The following is an 18971-nucleotide window of genomic DNA, read 5'->3' as shown; positions in this document are numbered from 1 at the left end:
GGCGGGTTGGGCCGCCACGTGGTTGGGGTGATTGTCCGCCCCGCGGCGCGCCCGTTGCTTTTAGTGATACCGCACCGCATTCTCACGGTCCGTTCTCTCCCGCAGACTCCCAAGAATCAAATGAAGCAGAAAAAAATGGCGCCTCCCCCCAAAAAGGTCGAGGAAAGTGAAGAGGAAGAGTCCTCCGACTTAGAGGAAAGCAGCGGGGAAGAGGTGAGCCATGTGGAGATGGAGCACGTGCAGCCACGAGCTTCAGAAGTGGCTGGGAATTATGGGGGGATGTGGTGTGGAAACCATGCTGGTAAACATCTTGGGGGGGCTGTTTGTCGTGGCTGAAGGATGAACTGGACTGCATAAGGGGAAAGCAGTGAGGGAAGAACTGGCTGAGCAGCTCAAGCCACGCTTCCTGGCTTTGGAAGAACTGTGGGGATCTTAAAGCTGGTCTGAGTAGCAGAGAGTGAGTGAACAGTTAATTCACCAGCAGTAAGTGATTTATTGCCCGCCTAAATTGCACAGGAGTGGAAACTTCAAGGTGCTGGTTCCTGTTGCAGGAAGGATTGTTGGGATTGGAGCAGACAGTTGCAGGATGCTTTGCTGTTAACCTGTTAAAAGCCGTTTTCGAGCTATAGTAATTCAACAGAATAGGCAAATAAGATAAAAAGCAAAAATTAGTGTTGGAAAAATAAGTTTTAGATTGTAGATGTTATTAGTGCTTTAACTGAATTAATTGAATAGGCAGAATAGGTGCAGCAGTGCCACAGGAAGAGCAAAGATCTCAGTGAATTTGGTGTAAAGAGCTAGTTACGTGCTTGCTGCAGCTCCTGAAATGCCATCTTCATGAGCTCTGCAGAGTTCTAAATGGCTGTCAAGGCATAATGTCACTGAGGGGTCACTTTCATTAATTTGATATCTCATCAGGGGCAGCACTAGTCTCACACTCAATAAATCTCTTTCAGATGATGGTCCCTCCAAAGAAACAACAAAAAACAGCAGTTACACCAGCCAAGAAGGCTGCTACCCCTGCAAAGAAGGCTGCTACTCCTGCAAAAAAGGCAGTGACACCAGCCAAGAAGGCTGTGGCTACTCCAGCGAAAAAGGCTGTTGCTCCATCACCCAAAAAGGCTGCTGTCTTAGGCAAAGGAGCAAAAAATGGCAAGAATGCCAAGAAGCAAGAGAGCGAGGAGGAAGATGAAGATGATGAGGAAGTTGACGAGGAAGATGAGGATGAAGAAGAGGAATCTGGTAGGTTATTCTTGGAACTCATTTCTGTCTTTGAGAGTTGACCAAAGTTGGTTCAGTCTTGTAGGTGAAATTGATTACTTGTAAAATTGACAGTACAGGAAAATGCAATTCTCAGAAGGGCAGTGAGGGAGGGAAGTTGGGTGTTTGGTAAACGTTGGAGAGCTTTCCATATTGCAGCTGTGTTACTTAAAGTGTGTGCCACACCTTTTGAGTTTTCTTTAATGAAACAAAATGCTTGGCAGAGTTTGAACACTGAGTGCTATGGATAAAGGCTTATTGTACTGTTGTGGTAGATGAGGAAGAGGAACCAGCAATGCCTGTGAAGCCTGCAGCCAAAAAGTCCGCAGCAGCTGTACCAGCCAAAAAGCCTGCAGTTGTGCCAGCGAAACAAGAATCTGAGGATGAGGAAGATGAGGAGGAGGATGAGGAGGACGAGGAGGATGACGGTATGTGGTCCATAAAGGATTTAGAGAAACTTAAAAATTTTGGAAAATATAGTTGTTAAAGGGTTGGTCACTTCCAGGGAGCTCAGTGGAGGGTACCACCATGGGTCAGTGGGAGCAATGCAGTGTGTCTGTGTTCATTTAGCGCCCAGCTGCCTTTAGCTGGCTACCAGTGTCTGTTAGATATAGCAGGAGTGTTTATTTTTCTACTGTTGGGGAAAAAGAAAACTTTTAGAGATGTTAGTGCAGTAAAAGCTGGTAAACAGGCAGTACACTGAAACATTACAAAACTCTTCCTGAGAACATACAAGCTTCATGAGGAATACAAAACTGTGGAGCTGAGTGTTTTTTAGACTCAAAAGTGGTTTAATCTGGAATGCTTCTGAAGTCTCGCGCTCAACCTGTTGCAGAGTCTGAAGATGAGGCCATGGACACAACACCTGTTCCTGTGAAGAAACCTACTCCAGCAAAGGCTGCACCAGCTAAAGCCAAGGCAGAGTCTGAAGATGAGGAAGATGAAGAAGATGAGGATGAAAATGAGGAAGATGAAGAAGAAGATGAGGAGGAGGAGGAGGAAAGTGAGGATGAAAGTGAGTTTATATAGCATAGTTTTCCATAATAGCCAAAAAAGTGTCCAAACAAAAAATTTGTGTTATAGTCTTTAGGACTGAAGAGTTGTAATGCAGGCCTTTTGTGTGAGCAGTGTAGATTTTAATAGTCCTGTATCGATACAGCACAGAAGAAGCTGTTGATCTGTTCATCTATTTCAGTGTTGTTTCTTGTTCCCTAACCGCAGAACCTGTCAAGGAAGCACCTGGAAAAAGGAAAAAGAAATGGCCAATAAGAGTGCACCAGAGGCCAAGAAAAAGAAAACAGAAAGTAAGTGATGAGGGGTCATAAGTGATGCTCATTTAAGTTGTTGGACTGCTGGGTGAGGCGTGTATGTAATGGTGAAGGGGCTATGGGTGTTCAGTGGTGTTTTTTTTTTTTTCCTCAGCACAAATGATGATTATAAGGGACTTAATACTGAAATGTGATGTCAGTTCTGAGCAAAACTGATGTGCTAATGCTGTTGATAGTCTAAATTCCACCTCTCTTCATTTGCCTTACATTCAAATGTCTTTTCATTCAAAGCACCTGCTTCAGCTTTCTCACTCTTTATGAAAAACTTGACCCCCACCAAGGACTACGAAGAACTGAAAACTGCCATCAAAGAATTCTTTGGCAAGAAAAATCTCCAAGTCTCAGAAGTCAGAATTGGTTCTTCCAAGTAAGTTCCTCTGTGGAATTTTGCCGTTTCTTTCTTTGACTTGGCAGCAATTCATTGGGGTGGCTGTAAGTGTTCTGATGCTGATTCCCCTTGGGGTGCTGGGATGATGGTTTGATAGCAAATGGAAGCTGGAAGAGGGACCAGGAAGCATGTAGTGCTGATAGTGGTGGTGTACTTGAGATGCGTACTAATCCCCAAAGGGAGAGCTGCCACTTCAGTACACAGCTGCTGTTCTCTACTGCTAGTTCTCTGTGCTGGCCTGCCTGTGTTTTTATCGACACTTTAGCTTGACCATAGTCCTCTGTTCTTCTTTCTGTATGCATTGTTATTAGAAATAGATCAGCTTAAACAGTGAAGCTGCTCTTCTTTCAGGCGGTTTGGCTATGTGGACTTCTTATCTGCTGAAGATATGGATAAAGCTCTTCAACTGAATGGAAAGAAGCTGATGGGTTTGGAAATCAAACTGGAAAAAGCAAAGAGCAAAGAAAGTCTTAAAGAAAATAAGAAAGGTATGACTCAATTCTGAGTTATCTGCACATCAAAGAAAGGTGGATGGCATTACTGATGGCTGCTGTGCTGCTCTTAAAAGACATTTCCCTGGTTTGATCTCTGTGTAAAAGGGAAAATGGATGTGCAAATTCTGACTTGCAAATTTGAAAAACTGAGTTGGAAGGAAGTAGTACATAGTAAGTGTATGAGAAGGAAGTGTGGTCCTGTCCTAACCTTTAGGAGCTGTATTCAGAATTTAGTGCTTAGGGAAACAACATAGTGATAACCTAATTAATTTTTGCTCTTGCCTTTTCTGCTTTCGGGACCACAAATGTGTACTGTTCAGGTTTTTTTTCTGCTGCGTGAATTTGGTCTGTCTGCTTGTTGAGAAGGGATATGGTGCAGGTGCTGAGAACTTTTCTTTCCTCTTTGCAGAGAGAGATGCTAGAACACTGTTTGTGAAGAATCTGCCCTACCGTGTAACTGAAGAGGAAATGAAAAATGTATTTGAAAATGCTCTAGAAGTCCGACTAGTACTTAACAAGGAAGGGAGCAGCAAAGGGTGTGTAGCTGAGAAACTATTAGGTGTTTGCTGTTACTGCATTTTGATGAGTTTAGGCAGCATCCCCTTCAATTGTGAACTTAAGCCGATGCCTCCTTACAGGAATGACTGTCACTTTCTTTGTTGCAGGATGGCTTATATTGAATTCAAAACAGAAGCTGAGGCAGAAAAAGCACTGGAGGAGAAACAAGGCACAGAGGTTGATGGTCGTGCTATGGTCATTGACTACACCGGTGAGAAGAGCCAACAAGAAAATCAGAAAGGTATGTATTCAGATTAATAGTGTGCATGCAGAGGGCACGACTTAGCTCTGCTTGTGTTAGAAGCTTGCTAGGGACAGAATGACTTGAAGCACTGCAGCAAAGCTGTAAGATAATGGGCAGGAGACTTTTGCCTTACTTGTACTCCAAATGGCATGCACTGCAGGTCTCTCCTGCATGTTTCTGACAAAAAAAGGGCAGCTAGTTCAGGTGACCAGAACAGTATTGTTCTTGGCTTTGTGCCTCACCTCCAAGTGGGAAGGGGGTGCAGCAACTACCATCTCCTTAGGAGGGGACTTTGTGCCCAGAGGTAGAGACCTTTCCCTCTGTAAGCTTGGACTTAAATCATTGTTTCCTTTCTAGGAGGTGGAGAGAGGGAGTCAAAGACGCTGATTGTGAACAACCTGTCGTATGCTGCCTCAGAAGAAACTCTCCAGGAACTGTTTAAAAAAGCTACTTCCATCAAGATGCCACAAAACAACCAGGGCAGGCCTAAAGGGTATGTTCATAACTGAGTCCTCAGTTGGCATTGTGAATGCCTTGCCTCTGCTGATGTGCTGTGCCCCCCAAGCTGACTGAAATCTTCCTCTTCCAAATAGGTATGCATTTGTAGAATTTCCCACAGCCGAGGATGCTAAAGAGGCATTGAATTCCTGTAACAACACAGAAATTGAAGGTAGAGCAATCAGGCTGGAATTCAGTTCACCATCATGGCAGAAAGGGAACATGAATGCAAGAGGAGGATTTAACCGTAAGTGTTCCATGCCTGATTATTTGATCTTGTAAGAGTGCAATTCCATGCAAAGTTCTGTCTGCTTTAAAAAAACAACAAACAAAAAAACAAAAACACAACAGAACAGCAAACAACTGTGAAAGACATGAGTGGATATGCTGGATATGATGACTGATTATCTGAAATGCTGATGAAACGATTTCTAAAGTCCTCTAGATAGTCAAGTGCTGATCCAGCAGTGTCTGTTACCCTGCTAGTATCTGTACTGATACTCAATTGTAGTATTTACGGGAGGATAAAAGTGTGTAGAGGGGAATGAATTTGATGGTACCGAGTGGGTCCATTTGGAGGCACTTGGATGTAAGGTTCTGTTTGCAGTTCTGAGAGTTTTCAAGGTCATCTACCTTTGGGTGCCTCAGCCTCCTTTAAAAGAAAAAGCTCTGGGAGCTGTTGTTGGAGTCAGTAATGCAGGCTGAATGTGGTATTGAGGAGTTGATGGTAGCTTTGCTCAGACTGTGATCTCTGAATGTTCTTTCCACAGAACAAAGCAAAACATTGTTTGTCAGAGGCCTTTCTGAGGACACAACGGAGGAGACGTTAAGAGAATCATTTGAAGGCTCTATAAGTGCTAGAATAGTCACAGATAGAGACACTGGATCTTCTAAAGGGTATGTTAAGCATGATCTGGGGTTACTTCAGTTCCTGCAGGAGAAAAATACCTGAGTGGTGCAGGGTGTCTCTAAGGCTTATGTAGGTGATTCTTAGAAGACAGGAGATGTCTTCTAGGTGTGGAACTCGAGGAGGGTAGGCATGTAGCTCTGGTTGGGCATGCTCACTTCTCAATGAGCTCCTTCCTGCCTACAAACCCGTGGCAGCCTATGGATTCGCACGAGAAGGACATTAACAGCTCAGTAGTGGCACCCTCACAAGGTGGTCGCATCAGTTGTGATTAGCCACTTACTGGTCTACAAGTAACAGTTCCAGATCAGTCTGTTGGCTTATATGTCACTGTTACCTAAGGAATTGCTATCAAGTGCCAGTAGGTGGTGCTACAGTTGGTGGATTGCCTGGAGCTTGACTGTCTTTCTCTTAATCCACTGCCTAGGTTTGGGTTTGTGGACTTCAGCTCCCCAGAAGATGCCAAAGCAGCTAAAGAGGCTATGGAGGATGGAGAGATAGATGGAAACAAAGTGATCCTTGATTTTGCCAAACCAAAGGGTGAATTTCAGCGTGGTGGTGGATTTGGTGGTGGATTTGGTGGTCGTGGTGGCAGAGGAGGCCGAGGAGGAAGAGGTGGATTTGGAGGCAGAGGTGGTGGCAGAGGGTTTGGAGGTAAGTAACCTTCTTCTAAGGCCTGTAGTCAGAAATCAGCTGAAGCTGTTCTTGGAGTTACAGTGTGTTCTCACCATAGAGTGCTGGGTGTGAATTTATTTTCTGTCCTGTACCAGGGAGGGCTTTGGAAAGGTAGTGGTGACTGTAGGGGGACCTGTGCATCTTTGTTTCCTGATACATTCTCTTTTTATAGGTAGAGGAGGAGGTGGCTTCCGAGGAGGCAGAGGAGGAGGTGGAGATCACAAGCCACAAGGGAAGAAGATCAAGTTTGAATAAACTTCCCTTTTCCTTTCCCTTCTCTTGATCTCTGAGACTATCTGAAAGGACTCCAGGGGTTTTTATTCTCCTTTTATCTTGGTGGAGCCTTCGGAGGACATTCCAAGGTGCAAAGGAGTACTGTGAGCCACTTGGAAGAAAGAATTTTCATTTCAAGGAAGAAAAGCAAGCTATTTTGACTGCTTGCATATTCAAGTGAACTTTTTAACAGAAATGAGCGATAGCTGTGGGAATTTACCCTTGTCTGTGAGTTGTCCTGAATTTATAATGTTTTACCCATGTACAAAAATATTTTTTTTCCTATAAACTTCTGTAGCATTTTTTTGCTGTAAAAATGCAGAATGTTTTATCATTTGTGCTTCAGCACCCTGTCTTGGACAGATTAAAGGACCTGAACTGGTTCGTGTTTTATGTGCCACTACAACAAGGGCTGTGACAAAATCTGGCTGTAGGCTTCCTGCTTTAAGGTCACTCTGATCGGTGCAGGCAGCATCCTTTGGCTTTGGTCTGCTCTTCCACTCTACAGGGGCTATGCTTTACACAAGGAAGGAAGTACTACTCTTACCCTCTTTTAGAGTGACAGTAAGGCTGGTGTGTTTTATTTCATCCAAAACTGCTACTGGCCTTGTCTCCTGTTGTCCTTGAGTTGAGGCAATATCTTGAAGCACAGTAGGGGAAGTAACTGTTGCCTGTCACAAACATTGCTCTGGACATGGGCCAGCTCCTGCACCTCTCTTCCTTTGGCACAGCCCTGATCTCTTGTCTTGCCCAGGGCCTTGGCTCCTGTCCTGCTGCTGTTGGTGGGGCACAATGCTGCCTTTGAGTGATGCAGCATGCCGGTACAGAAGGCAGGAGGGCAGCTGCTGCCCTTTCAAACGCAGGCAGTGATGGTGACAGCAGGGCAAAGCTGGCAGTCAAAGGCTTCTATGGCTGCAGCTGTCGGTCCTGCTGAAAGCTGCTCTGGCTCTCAGCTGCAGCCCAACCCTGTGCCACTCCAGGCATCTTCCCAGCTCGGCACTCACCTTCCCCTCTAGTGGTAACAGGGCGCGCGTAGCCCCTGCTGCCTGCGCTCCTACTGCCGCATTCCCAGAACGGAGTCTCCTACGGGAGCGCAGCGTTTCCCTTCACGTATAGCATTCCACGTGAGCACCGAGCGTACGCAGAAAGAAGCGGCGTTTGGCGGCTGGAGCAGCGCGGCAGAGCGTAGAAAATCCCATTTCCGTAGGTCTGCGTGCAGCACCGCTCGCCCCGCTGCCATCAGCCATTTTATTTCGGAGTCTGCGCGCCGGCCCGGCGGCAAATGGTCGGAGCGCGGCGGCGGGGCGGACAGCAGGGGGCAGCAGCAGAGCAGCACCGGGCTGCGGCTGCCCGACGGGAGGGCGGGGACGGGGGGACCTCGCACGGCTTTATTTCTCTCCCCTCCAGCCCAGCTAAGGCTGTGCCTTTAACCACCGTGGCCCGTGACCGCGTTTTGTTCCCAACCATCCGGGCTGTCCCGGCCGGCAGAAATCTGCTAGCAATGATACGAAGTGAGGGCTTGGTTTCTTTCTTTCTTTCTTTGAACCCTTTCTTCTTTTAACCTTTATTTCTGAAGCTGAAATATTCACGGAATCTACGCGGTTTCTGTTTCCCTCCAGGTGAAGAGCAGCACTGACAGATCTCTGCGCGCTGCTCTGTGCCCCGTCCCAGGGATGGGATGAGCACACAGCTGTACCCCACAGGAATGACAGAGCTGTCACCTCAGGAAGTGCCCCAGGTGAACCCAGGTGAACAGCAGCGAGCCCCATGCCCAGCGGTGCCCTCGGGCCCTGCAGGTACCCAGGCTTGTGGCTCCTTTGGACGCATCATAAATCAATGTCACCATAAATGGAACATCACCAAACATCATCATTTAGCCCCCAGCGCCGCCACCAATAGCCAAGCCCGGGGCACAAATGGGCTCTTTCTCTTTTTTCCCTTCAAATCTGCAGCTCATCCCAGCAGACGAAGGACATTTACAGAGGAGAAGTGGTGTGGCTTGGCACCACAGTGCCTCCTTTGGCTGCTGTACACCCCTTCTTGTTTGTTTTCTAACCTGAGGAACATACAGACTTGGAGTGAATGAAACAGGCACTTTTCCAAAACACATTAAGAAAAGGAGGGGGAAAAAAAAAAGGCACTGCACAGGGGGACCTTTGAGGTAGTAGAAATTTTTTCCTTTCAATGTCTGGCACCAGAGAAGGGGAGAGAGAGAGAAGAGAGCAAGGACACACACGTGTGTGTTCAGGGCTGTGGATGTGGCTGTGTACATCCACAGCACGCAGGGACACCTGGGTGTGCAACGCTGCACTTGGCGATGGCAGGGTGTGCCCACCCTGTGTCCCCCAGATGACACACCACGGAGGAGGTGTTTCAGGTACAAATACAATCCCCTTTGCTTCTGAGCAGTGTTCATGTGCACGTAGACCACTGACCCCCTTGGAGCAGCTTTCCTGGGTAGCCAGACCCTAAACATCCAGCACAAATCCCCTCCTGACTCCCCCAGCCCCACCTGGAGGTGGTACCTATTGCAGGGCACAGACCTCTCTTTCTCTCCTCTCCCTTCCCACTTTGTGCTAGGAATTTTTTTTCTCTTTTTTTTCTTTCTTCATTTTCAGCAACCCCCAACCCAGCTGGAGATAGGCGAACCACATTACAGTACAGGAACAACCACCATCACAAGCCTTGCCCATGCCACAGGCAGAGGCTCGTTGCGTCCCACTTGTTATGTCCCCACTCAGTCCCAGCTCTCCTGAGAGAATGAGCTAAAGGACATTGAGTTTTCTTGAGCACGTCAAGTTACTGTGCACCAAGTCCCACATTTGGATCAGATCTGGAGGCAACAGTTTATGAACCACTAACATACTCCGGAAAAAACACGGCTCCTTATTCATCTTGCTGTTCTTGTTCTTCACGATGCCAAACGTTTTGAAGCCCTCGTGCCCAACGGGCGAAACCTTGAGGACCTCCAAGCACATCCCTAGGAAGACATCGTCAATGGGGTACAGCTCCAACGTCTCCGAGGCCTTGTGCAGCCTCTTGGCCAACGGTCCATCCATGACGAAGCCTCCACCACCCGCGTAGGGCGGGTAGATGCTTTTGTTGTAGAGAGCACTGGGGATGTAGTACTTGTTCTCCTTCTTCCGGATCGGCCTGGCTTTGTAGAGGACATCCCCCACAAAGACGTCCTCTCCCTCCTTCTTGTCCTCCAGGAACTCCAGGATGTTGTCGGGACTCACAAATACGTCGTCGTCACCTTTGAAGATGAAGCGGACGTTGTCGCAGTAGATGTTCAACCACTTCAAGAAGTGGACCTCTTTGAGCGTGAGATTGAAGAAGCTGTCCAGGAAATCCCACTGCAAGATGTCCCCATAGATGTGGTTCTCGTAATCCAGCAGCTTCTGGTAGTTGGCTCTCTCCTCCTCCTTGGAGGCCGTGCCCAATAGGAAGAGCGTCCTGATCTTCTTGCCCTCTACTTCCTTCTCTTTGCCCCACGTCCTCCGGATGGCCTCCCGGCGGTCGTGCTGCGTGATGATGGACTTGACCACGATGAGCAGATAGACGTCCTCGCTGCACTTCTCGGGGTGGTTGATCAGCATGGGGAAGTAGCGGCAGTGCCGGTAGAGCAGGAACTGCTGGAAGTTGGGCTCCAGCCCTTTGAACCAGTCCACCTTGCTCAAGTTCTGGTTGGCCGAGCAGTTGGTAGTGGTGATGTCCCATGATTTCACCTGCCTCTCTGTCATGCCTCCCTCCTCTTCCTTGCCTGGAGCTTTTTCCTTTTTGCTTTTCCAGAAGGTGCTGGTGATGGAGAAGGCGTTGTCTCTCTTCTGTGTTTTTAGGGGCTCCGGGGTAGGTAGTTCCTTCTGCTGCTGGCCCTGCAGGAACTGGCTGGGGGCCATTCCCCGCTGCAGCACTGTCACCGTGATCACCAGCAGGAAGGACAGACAGACTGTTTTGTAGATGGTCTTCCTCCTACAGGGATGAGATGGGAGTAAGAAGAGAAAAACGGCGGTGGGAGGCTCATCTGAAGGAACTGGGGGACATCATGGGAAGCCACAAACCCTGCAGCCCAAAAGAGACCCAGTGATTGCTGCCGCACCCAATAACCCCCCCAGCTACTGCCCCACGTACACCAAAGCCAGGCAGGTTTGTGCCCCGGGCACCTGGCTGCCCCCCAGCTGGCTCTGCTGCACCAATTTCCTCTGCCCTTGGGTGCCCCAGGGCTGGGGACGGCACCGCATTAGGGATCATCCGAGCAGCCCAATGGTGGTGGAAAAATACCAATAGGCTGCCTAGGAACCTGCAGAAACATCCTTAAGGTTTGCAGCTGGGAGCCCAGTACATCCTTGGTAAGAACAGAACAAAGAAAATAGCAAGAGTGGGGCAGGAAACCAGGAGCTGGCCACAGCTGTGAGTGTGCACTGCAGGAATGTGCCCAAAGCAAAGGCAGTGTGGGATCCCCGGCCAGCCCTGACCTCACGGGGATCCAGCAGCATAGAGCTGTGATGTCCTCTAGCCCCACTCCTGTATCAGGAACACTTCAAAACTGCTATATAGACAACTACATACATAGGTGAGCATATGATGTACCTACACTGAAGTATATATTGCTTTACCTGGAGTAATCTGTAATAAATTCGCAAAATTCCCTGCCCTAGTGTACTACAGCCTCAAACAGCTCATCATCACCACTGTCACACCCCCATGGGACAGGTGACACTCACAGGTGGCAATAAGGACTATGAAATGAGGAACCTCAAACTGGGATCTGGGGGCTCCTGGCTCTGGTTTTGCCCTTCAGCACAAGGAACATTTTCAGCCTCATATTTATATGAGAAAAGCATGAATGCTATTGGAGACTTTGAGGGCATGCATGGAAATGAGCAATTACCAGCAAATGGAGAGCTCCCATTTGGTTTTATATGCGGGCACTCACCTGAGACTGATGAGGGAGCAGCCCCAATTCCATCCCACTGCCTTTAACCCTCTGTGATCCCCACTCGAAGGTTGTTCTCAGAAACCCTTTGCTTCCAACGTGGCAGCAGCTTAACCCCGTTAGGACCGCAGGGTCAGAACCTCTCCCCATCACCTGCCCCACAGCACCTGGGCTTCCCTCACAGTAACCCCACTGCACTGATCCTGGTCTGGGAAAGCGATGGGGACGTGTGAACCCTGAGCCACAACCATGGGCGATTCCCACTCCAAACCCAGCATTTCAGAGGGCCAAGGATTAACAACCATACACTGGGCTTTCCTGACCTCCAGCCCTTCTGCCCGTAGGTTTCCTGAGGTGGGAATCACGTTATGGGGTCAAGACCCCATCCTGCTCTCCCAAGACCCCACACCCACTAATGCCAAAGGCGATGGCGAGGCAGCATTTGGGGTCCACCATGGCACAGGAATTGCTGTGCCCAGCCCCAGAGCCCAGCTCATATCCACACCACATCCCCAGCACCATCACCGTGTCCCTGGGCACCGCCAGCCGTCCTGGTCGGGCTCTCACTGGCCCCAACCGGCCCCACCGGTGTCGGTGCCATCGAGGGCACACTGAGGGCATTGAATGCACTCTTCCAATTTTGCCTTTTCTCCCCCAAGAAAAGCTCAAAGCATCGCTGTGATTTGGCCGCAGCGGTGTGCGGTCAGACCGGGAGGTGGGGAGGTCGCCCTATGGGCGGCGAAGCTGCGGACCCCGAGCGCTCGGGGCTCTCCGTCCTCACTCCCCGTCGGGGCACACTGCCACTGTTGAGCCGCATGAAAACCCTTTTAACCACCCGAGGATCGCTCTGTTTGGCTTTTCCCGGCCCCTCAATTAGAGGCGAAGGGGCAGCGGCAGCAGCACAGAGCCCTTCTGTTGGCGCTGCCAACGGCCGAAGCACCGCAGTCGGGTGGAGAAACCCCGAAGCCCTCCAAACGCAGCCGAACGGATCCCAGACCCGTTGTTCTCCACCCTCCGTCCCCCCAACTCCGTACCCCGACTCTCCATCCCCAACCCGCGGTGCCACCGACGCGTCCCCTCGGTGCGAGCTCTGCGAGAGGATGCAGAGAACTGAGCCTTCCGGCTGTGTCCCGGCACGGAGCGACCCTCTGGGACGTGGGGACGTGGGACAGCCGCCACCCTTTTCCCCCCTCCGCCACTCACCACTGGAACATGCTGGGAGCGGGACGCGGTCCGTGCGCTCTGCCCTCTTCCTTTTCCTCTTTCCCCGGTTTTGATTTTTTTATTTTTTTCCTTAACTTTTTTTTCCCTTTTTTCCCCCTTTTTCCCCCTCCCCCTCTCAACGAGGTGGAGCCAAGGGGGACGGCCCGGCAGGTAGCTTAACTCTTGCCCTGCCCCTCTGCCCACCCCCCGCCGCCGCCTTTCCGTCCCCGGAGCCGGACTGGGGACCCCGCAGGAAATCTTTGGGGCTGTTTCCCCTCCTGCTCCACGGAGACACCTCAACCCCTTCCCAAAGCCCCCATCCTCCTCCCGGGGGACCCACACTGGCCTCTCCGCTCGAACGGCTCCAGAAAACCTCCAGGTCCTGCAGTGTGAGGAGAAAGCAGACCCAACTCGCCCCCCATCCCCAGACCCAACTCTCCCTTCATTCCAGCGTGCAGCTGTCCCACCCAGCAGCTCCCCGGGGATCCCTGCCCAACAGCACCCCACACACCGCCCAGCACCACGTGTCCCTCTGCTCCTTCCCTGGCCGTTCCCAATGCCCATAGGACAGTCTGTGCCGTGACCCTGGGGAAGGCTGGGATGTGGGGCACACGGGTATCAGGGAGCTGAGCATCCGCCCGGTTGGAGTGAGATGCAGTGCTTGGCCTCACGCCTGCCACGTAGGATGGGGATGCCAAGAAGTTCGAGCCCATCCTACTGCAAAGAGGGGCTCACAGCAAAGAGCAGAACCCACTGGGGACTCTCCTTCATCAACAGCCCCAAAGGGGTGCCAAAGGCAATGCCCTGAAGATACAGAGACCATCCCCTCACATCGCAGCTCCGGGACCACAGTGGGGACAAGGGCAGCAGCACCACACCGGGGGGATGGCAGACAGCTGGCAGAGAGCCGGGCAGAGCCCCAGGGGACACTGCAGGGCTGCTGATACGGGACAGTGCCGGGGCTCCCCATGTCCCCACTGTGCCTCGGGCACCCCTGTGGGATGTGCAGTGCCAAGTGCAGGCTGGGGTTGGGCGGGGTGTGTGAGGCTTTACTGCCAATGGTAATTAAACACCCAATTAGTGCCAGGTCTGGTGCTGCTAATGACAGAAACCTACTGTCCTACGCATTCCCGATGCCTCCAGTTCCTGTTTTCAAGGCTGAATCTCAAAATGAAGCTGCGATTTTGACATCTGCTTCATCACTGATTGGGATGGGTTGGGACAAAATGCCACATTTTCACCATCTCCTTTTATAAGATCATTTCACCCTGCAAAAGGAAGAAGCAAAGCAAACCCAAAGTGTTTTTCTTATTTTTCCCTCCTCCGCACACCTCACTGCCTCCCGCACTCCCTCACCTCCTGGCCCAGAAAACTGGTTCTACCCGAGCAGCCAGAACCCCTCTGCCGAAAGCAAAACCCAAAGAGGTGAAAATGGGTGTTGTGCATCTTCTCCAACAGCGCTTGGGGGTCACAGACCCTCTGCAGCTCAGCTCTGTGCTCGGGTTGTGCCCCTTGTCCCATGTCAGCAACACCCAATGTAGTGACTGGCGGACAGTGGGGATGGGTGGTAGGGAGGGGGCAAGGTGCTGTGGGGTTGTGAGGCTATAGGGCATCACTTTGGGGCTATAGGGCATTGCTTTGGATCTGCATGACATCGTTTTGAGCAAAGGGAAAGGGAGAGGAGTGGGATGAAGCCAAAGTGTTTCGTTTCGATGTTCCCCTGCAAACCACACAGTTTTCTCTCCAAGCAGACTTGGATTAAATTAAATTCTCTCTTTTTTTTTTTTCTTAAATCTTTTTTTACTTTAGGACTTGAGCCTTTTTTTATAATGTATATGCAATCCCCACAGACCTCCCTGTGGCATGCTGACCCAGCCAGTGCTTTCCCACTGGCACGTTGGGTTCTGTGTCACTGGGAAAAGCCAACTCATTGCTCCTGCTGTGGGATTTTCAATTTGGGGGTTTCTTCCTTCTTTTTCTGCTTTCTTCCCTTTCTGCCAACCAAGAACACACCCAAAATCCAGCCCATCTCCTCCCAGTGCCCCCACCCATTCTGTGGAGCCAGGTTTCCTGCAGAAGGGTGAAACCTGAGGGAGCCCAGATGAGCCCCAGCCCTTCAATGACCAGAGCGGGGCCCTGGGCTCAGCCCGACGCACAGCATCCCAGTAACACTTTGGGTCACGGGGAGGGACCAGGGAGGTTTTTCTGCCCCACTGGGCACCCAACCCTGGGATTTGCATGATTTCTTCCCAAAACAGGCGAGAAAAGGAAAATGAACCCCTCACTTCTTCAGGGTCTCTGCACCAAAGCCCACATTGCGTTGCCCCTGCAGTGGCACAGAGCTGGGGAGGTGACACAACAAAGCCAGGAGCCCCGTCTCCCACTGAAGCCCATCCCTGCTGGAGGTGTGCCCCTGTGACTACCGCTTCTCTCGCTGTAGCAGTGCTGTTGCTTTAAGCCCACAGCTGGATCCAGCTGGGACTGCCACGAGCCCTCTGCAGCCTTTTATGTGTTTTCTAGCTGCTGCTTGGCTTGCTGCTCACGGGGAAACCATGGCTGGTGGCGGGGAGGGGGGGGGGGAAATAGTTTCCCTCCCTGAGCAATGGGGTGAGCTGCGGCTGCTGGGAGTGGGCAGCTCCCAATTGCCACGTGGTTCTCTACCAGCAGCCGTGGCTCATCCCTGCCAGGGGGGTGTACTGGAAGTGCCTCAGTTTCCCCTCCCAGCAGCCCTGCTGCTTTCAGGCTCCAGCACAGCCCAGAGCCAAGCGGTTTGCTGCAACTTTCCATCAGGCTTTTTAGTGCTCCCGGGCATCTCCTCCCAAAAACTGTGCTCAGCTGCAGCTCTTTGGAGGGGTACTGCACTTTGCTGGTCCGGGGGGCTCTCTGCCATGCCTTAGCCCTGGGCGAGGAGCGCAGCGCCGGCACACCCAGCTGCATTCCTGAGGTTTGGTTTCCATGCTGGGATGTGCACCCGACAGTGAAGTCATGCTGTGGGCTGCGGTGGCCACTGAGCTAATGCATCCATGGATCACAACAGGGCTGCAGCCACAGCCCCAACCCTGCCCAAGGGATGCTCCGGACCCCACCAACCCAACCCCTGCGCCAGGGGTGGGGGATGAACCAACGGCTCCCATGGGTCCTTGGCTAAGCTCCCTGTGGTGTTTTCAGCTTGCTTCACCCCAGTGCAGGACAGAAAGCACAGAGCTTGGGGGGCACTGCCGTATGGTGGGAGCCTGGAGCAGCACCTGCACAGAGCTTGGGAGAGATGGGGAAGGACAGAGGGATGGAGAGCCTGATACAAAGGACAGCATGGCAACTGAGGTGGCAAGACACGTCAGCAGCCAGCAGTACCAGCAGAGCACATTCCTGCAGGATAGAGCCCCTTCGAGCAATAAAACCAAGGTGTGGCGGAAGGATGGGGCCTGGAACATCACACATTGGGGTGGCTGGGCAGCTGCCAACCCCTGGTATGTCTTTTCTGCCCAACCCCACGTATGTGGCTGCAGGCAGTTACGTCAGGAGGAAATAGATTTGCGTGACTTTTCAGCAAAGTTCAATATGAGCTCTGTCAACCAAAGCCCCATAAAGCAGCACATCCTCCTAGGATACCTTTCCCATTCACACCCAGTTCCAAGCTGCTGGAGCACTCTCCACGCACACCCTCTGTGTCCACAGGGGCCATGGGGAGCTCAAGCCGAGTGGCCTCTCCTCGCCTCCTGGACACACTTTGGCTTCCGCATGCGCTCACACAGCCAAAACTGCAACAGCACGTGCCACTTCCAGCCCGACTTTGGTTTATGAGACTGACCTCGACCTTCAGAGCAGAAAACCCTTTCATCATCCCACTGGGCTCTCACCCAGGACCCGAGCACCCAGAAGCCATTATTCATCAGTTTGATTTTCCAGGTGAAGCGCAGCCCCTCCAGCAGTGAGCTCTCAGCCACGGCCGCGCTGCCTGCCCTCCACACTCATCATATTCATGTCCTCCTGCAGCAGCACTCCCTGCCCGCTGGCTCCCACCGCCGCTGACTCACCGAGCTCACACACTGAGCCCTTTCAGAGCGCTCGGCCCCAAACACTGCCCCACTCTTCCCGGCCTTGGGGCCGTGCTCCCACTGAGCCCCCCGGCTCTTCCCAGGCGTGGGGACGGCTCCGGGCTTCCATCCAAGAGCAGAACATCAGTGCTATGCAAAGAGAGCGGCTTTCAGGACTGAGTGCGGGTGCAGGAGGGTGGTGGGAAGGCTTGGCCAGCCCGGTGCCTTTGGGCAACATCCAGAAAAATACTCCAAAGAAAAATAAATAGATGTGTTTGAGAAGGAAAAGGATCCCGAGCTGCTAGCGGGACAATCCCTGGCTCTGCCCTGTTCTCCTAGCAGAAGGGCTCTGAGAGGGATGAGAGCAGCATCTCTGTTCCTGCATTTGGGGGGGGCTCAATGAGCCGCCCCTCCGCCTACAGCCCTGGGAAACCCGGGAAACCCATGTGCAGAACGGATCTGGGAGTGGGCAGCACCGAGTCCCACTGCTGCAGGGGGATGTGTGCCCGTGGGTATTATGTGCAGTGCACCCCAAAGTGGAGCTGTACACACACACATGCAGGTGCTCCCCCTGGGGAAGCAGAGCGAGCGATCTCACAATCTCCAAGGGAGGAATTTGGAGAGGAATTTGCTGTCTGAAGGCCTGAGGTGCACGGGGCTGCCCTCCCCTTGGGTGCTGCTGGGTTTCAAGTGCCTCTTCAGCCCCAATCTCCAACAAAATGGCCACAACAAAGCCCAGCTGTGTTTTAGAGAGGGTTTGGGAATGGGGGAAGGTGGCACAGCATCCCCCTGGCCAGCAGAGAGCCCATGGCATCCCAACCTCACGGGAGCACTCCCACTGCTCCCCTACACCCTGGGATCGGTACAGATGCACCGCTCAGGGACAAGTTTCACAGCCAGGAAATAGAGACTATTTTTAGCATAATCTGGAAATCAATGGGTATACGTGAGGAGGGAGGGGAGAGGCAGAAGAATGTATTTACGGAGGTTTTGTATGACGCCGGACAGCTCCAACCTGCTTCAACCACTCCCACCTTCCTGCTGCAGAACCTTACCGGATGGTCGTTGTGCAAATCGGGATGGCTGAGGCTGGAAACGACCTTCAGCATCACGGCAGGAACCCCAGCGAAACAGGTGCGGCTCTGGGAGCTGCTGCTGGCTGCCACTCTTCGCAGGGAGAAATCAAAGTGTGCTCCCACTCTGCAGCTTCTTATCAGCATTTATTGGAACAAAAGGAAATGCTGTGCTGGGTTTGCTGCCCCGATCTGTGGCATGGGTCACACTGATGGATGTGGAGGAAAAGTCAGATCCCGGGTAACAGCCCATGCACGAGGCAGGGTTATGTGGGTGCTGGCTCACACGCGTTGCAATTTCCTTATGTCTTTGTTGGATGTGGGAGCAAACCTTGCCTGCTTCCCAGCCCCATGCTCAGCCCCAGCAGGAGCCAGGAGTAGCCTCATGCTGAGCTTTGGCATTCCCAGCCCCAGGCAGGTGCAGAACTGCCTCAGGGTGGAAGGAGTTAAAAGTAGAGATAAGAGGGAGACACGGCTCCACTGCTCTGTGCTGCTCTGTTTGCATTTCAGACGAGTGCCCCGCACCAGGGCACAGAGGTATTTCTCAATGCTGTGATGTCCGCAGAGGGCTGGAAATGGGTGTGGTGAAGTTTCTATTCCCCACTCTTCCACGGTGGCCATGAACAACCCCAATGGCATTCCCCATCAGTGCACCAAACTGATAGCACTCATCTCCCCCTGGTTAAGAGCCAAACAGAAATCAGAGGTGCACAAGTCAATTCAATCCGAGTTGCTCCGAGGGAATCCGTGCATCAAAACAGCATTGGGTAACAGAGCTGGCTGAAGGCAGCTCCCACACAGCCCTGCATTACGTGAGCTCGGCTGTGCTTCCCCCCTGCCCAGGGCACAGAGTGCTGGTGCCAGCAGCATGCTTGGGGCAGTGCCTGTCCTATGGCAGCTATGGGAAGGCATGGAAGAAAAGCCCTTTTCCTCTCTCTGTAACTGCTCCGTGCTGAGTAACGGGGTGCACACAGCCTCTACCAGCTCCTGTGGTACGCAACGAGCAGGTTTGCACCCACACCTCTGTGCCAATCACACCCCCTCCCATCATCTCAACAAGCCCCAGCAAGGACACGCTTCCCCAGGAGCTGATTTTCCAG

General features: G+C 51.9%; 2 protein-coding genes and 3 non-coding genes across 6 annotated transcripts; 4 read left to right on the top strand and 1 right to left on the bottom strand.

Moving 5' to 3' along the window:
- Nucleotides 1-14: 14 nt before the first annotated feature.
- On the top strand, nucleotides 15-7008 carry NCL (nucleolin). The gene is given in 15 exon segments (XM_010716797.3): nucleotides 15-213; nucleotides 957-1242; nucleotides 1536-1688; nucleotides 2096-2275; nucleotides 2482-2517; nucleotides 2520-2564; nucleotides 2820-2955; nucleotides 3328-3464; nucleotides 3880-4006; nucleotides 4136-4269; nucleotides 4630-4765; nucleotides 4866-5017; nucleotides 5541-5667; nucleotides 6105-6331; nucleotides 6525-7008. Coding segments are annotated over 15 exon segments (2052 nt in total). The 5' UTR covers nucleotides 15-120; the 3' UTR covers nucleotides 6608-7008.
- Nucleotides 2681-2749, top strand: LOC116217075. Its single transcript, XR_004161002.1, has one exon. It is a non-coding gene; the product is annotated as a small nucleolar RNA SNORD82 (small nucleolar RNA).
- LOC116217064 lies at nucleotides 5159-5235 on the top strand. Its single transcript, XR_004160991.1, has one exon. It is a non-coding gene; the product is annotated as a small nucleolar RNA SNORD20 (small nucleolar RNA).
- LOC116217073 lies at nucleotides 5833-5972 on the top strand. Its single transcript, XR_004161000.1, has one exon. It is a non-coding gene; the product is annotated as a small nucleolar RNA SNORA75 (small nucleolar RNA).
- Nucleotides 7009-9217: 2209 nt separating the features above from the next.
- Nucleotides 9218-17967, bottom strand: B3GNT7 (UDP-GlcNAc:betaGal beta-1,3-N-acetylglucosaminyltransferase 7). 2 transcript variants are annotated; one of them, XM_010716796.3, is made up of 2 exons: nucleotides 17854-17967; nucleotides 9218-10597 (listed from the first exon to the last, which is right to left on the bottom strand). In XM_010716796.3, exon 2 carries the CDS (start codon nucleotides 10522-10524, stop codon nucleotides 9391-9393), a length of 1134 nt encoding a protein of 377 aa, XP_010715098.1. In that variant the 5' UTR covers nucleotides 10525-10597; nucleotides 17854-17967; the 3' UTR covers nucleotides 9218-9390. The 2 variants fall into 2 exon arrangements, with proteins under 2 accessions (XP_010715098.1, XP_003209185.1); XM_003209137.3 differs by lacking the exon at nucleotides 17854-17967 and adding an exon at nucleotides 12765-12851.
- Between the last annotated feature and the right edge of the window lie 1004 nt (nucleotides 17968-18971).

Source organism: Meleagris gallopavo, chromosome 11, assembly GCF_000146605.3.
Source record: "Meleagris gallopavo isolate NT-WF06-2002-E0010 breed Aviagen turkey brand Nicholas breeding stock chromosome 11, Turkey_5.1, whole genome shotgun sequence".
Taxonomy (NCBI): Eukaryota; Metazoa; Chordata; class Aves; order Galliformes; family Phasianidae; genus Meleagris; species Meleagris gallopavo.
The sequence above is the reverse complement of the archived record's forward strand: the minus strand, read 5'-3'. Positions and strand labels throughout refer to the sequence as shown.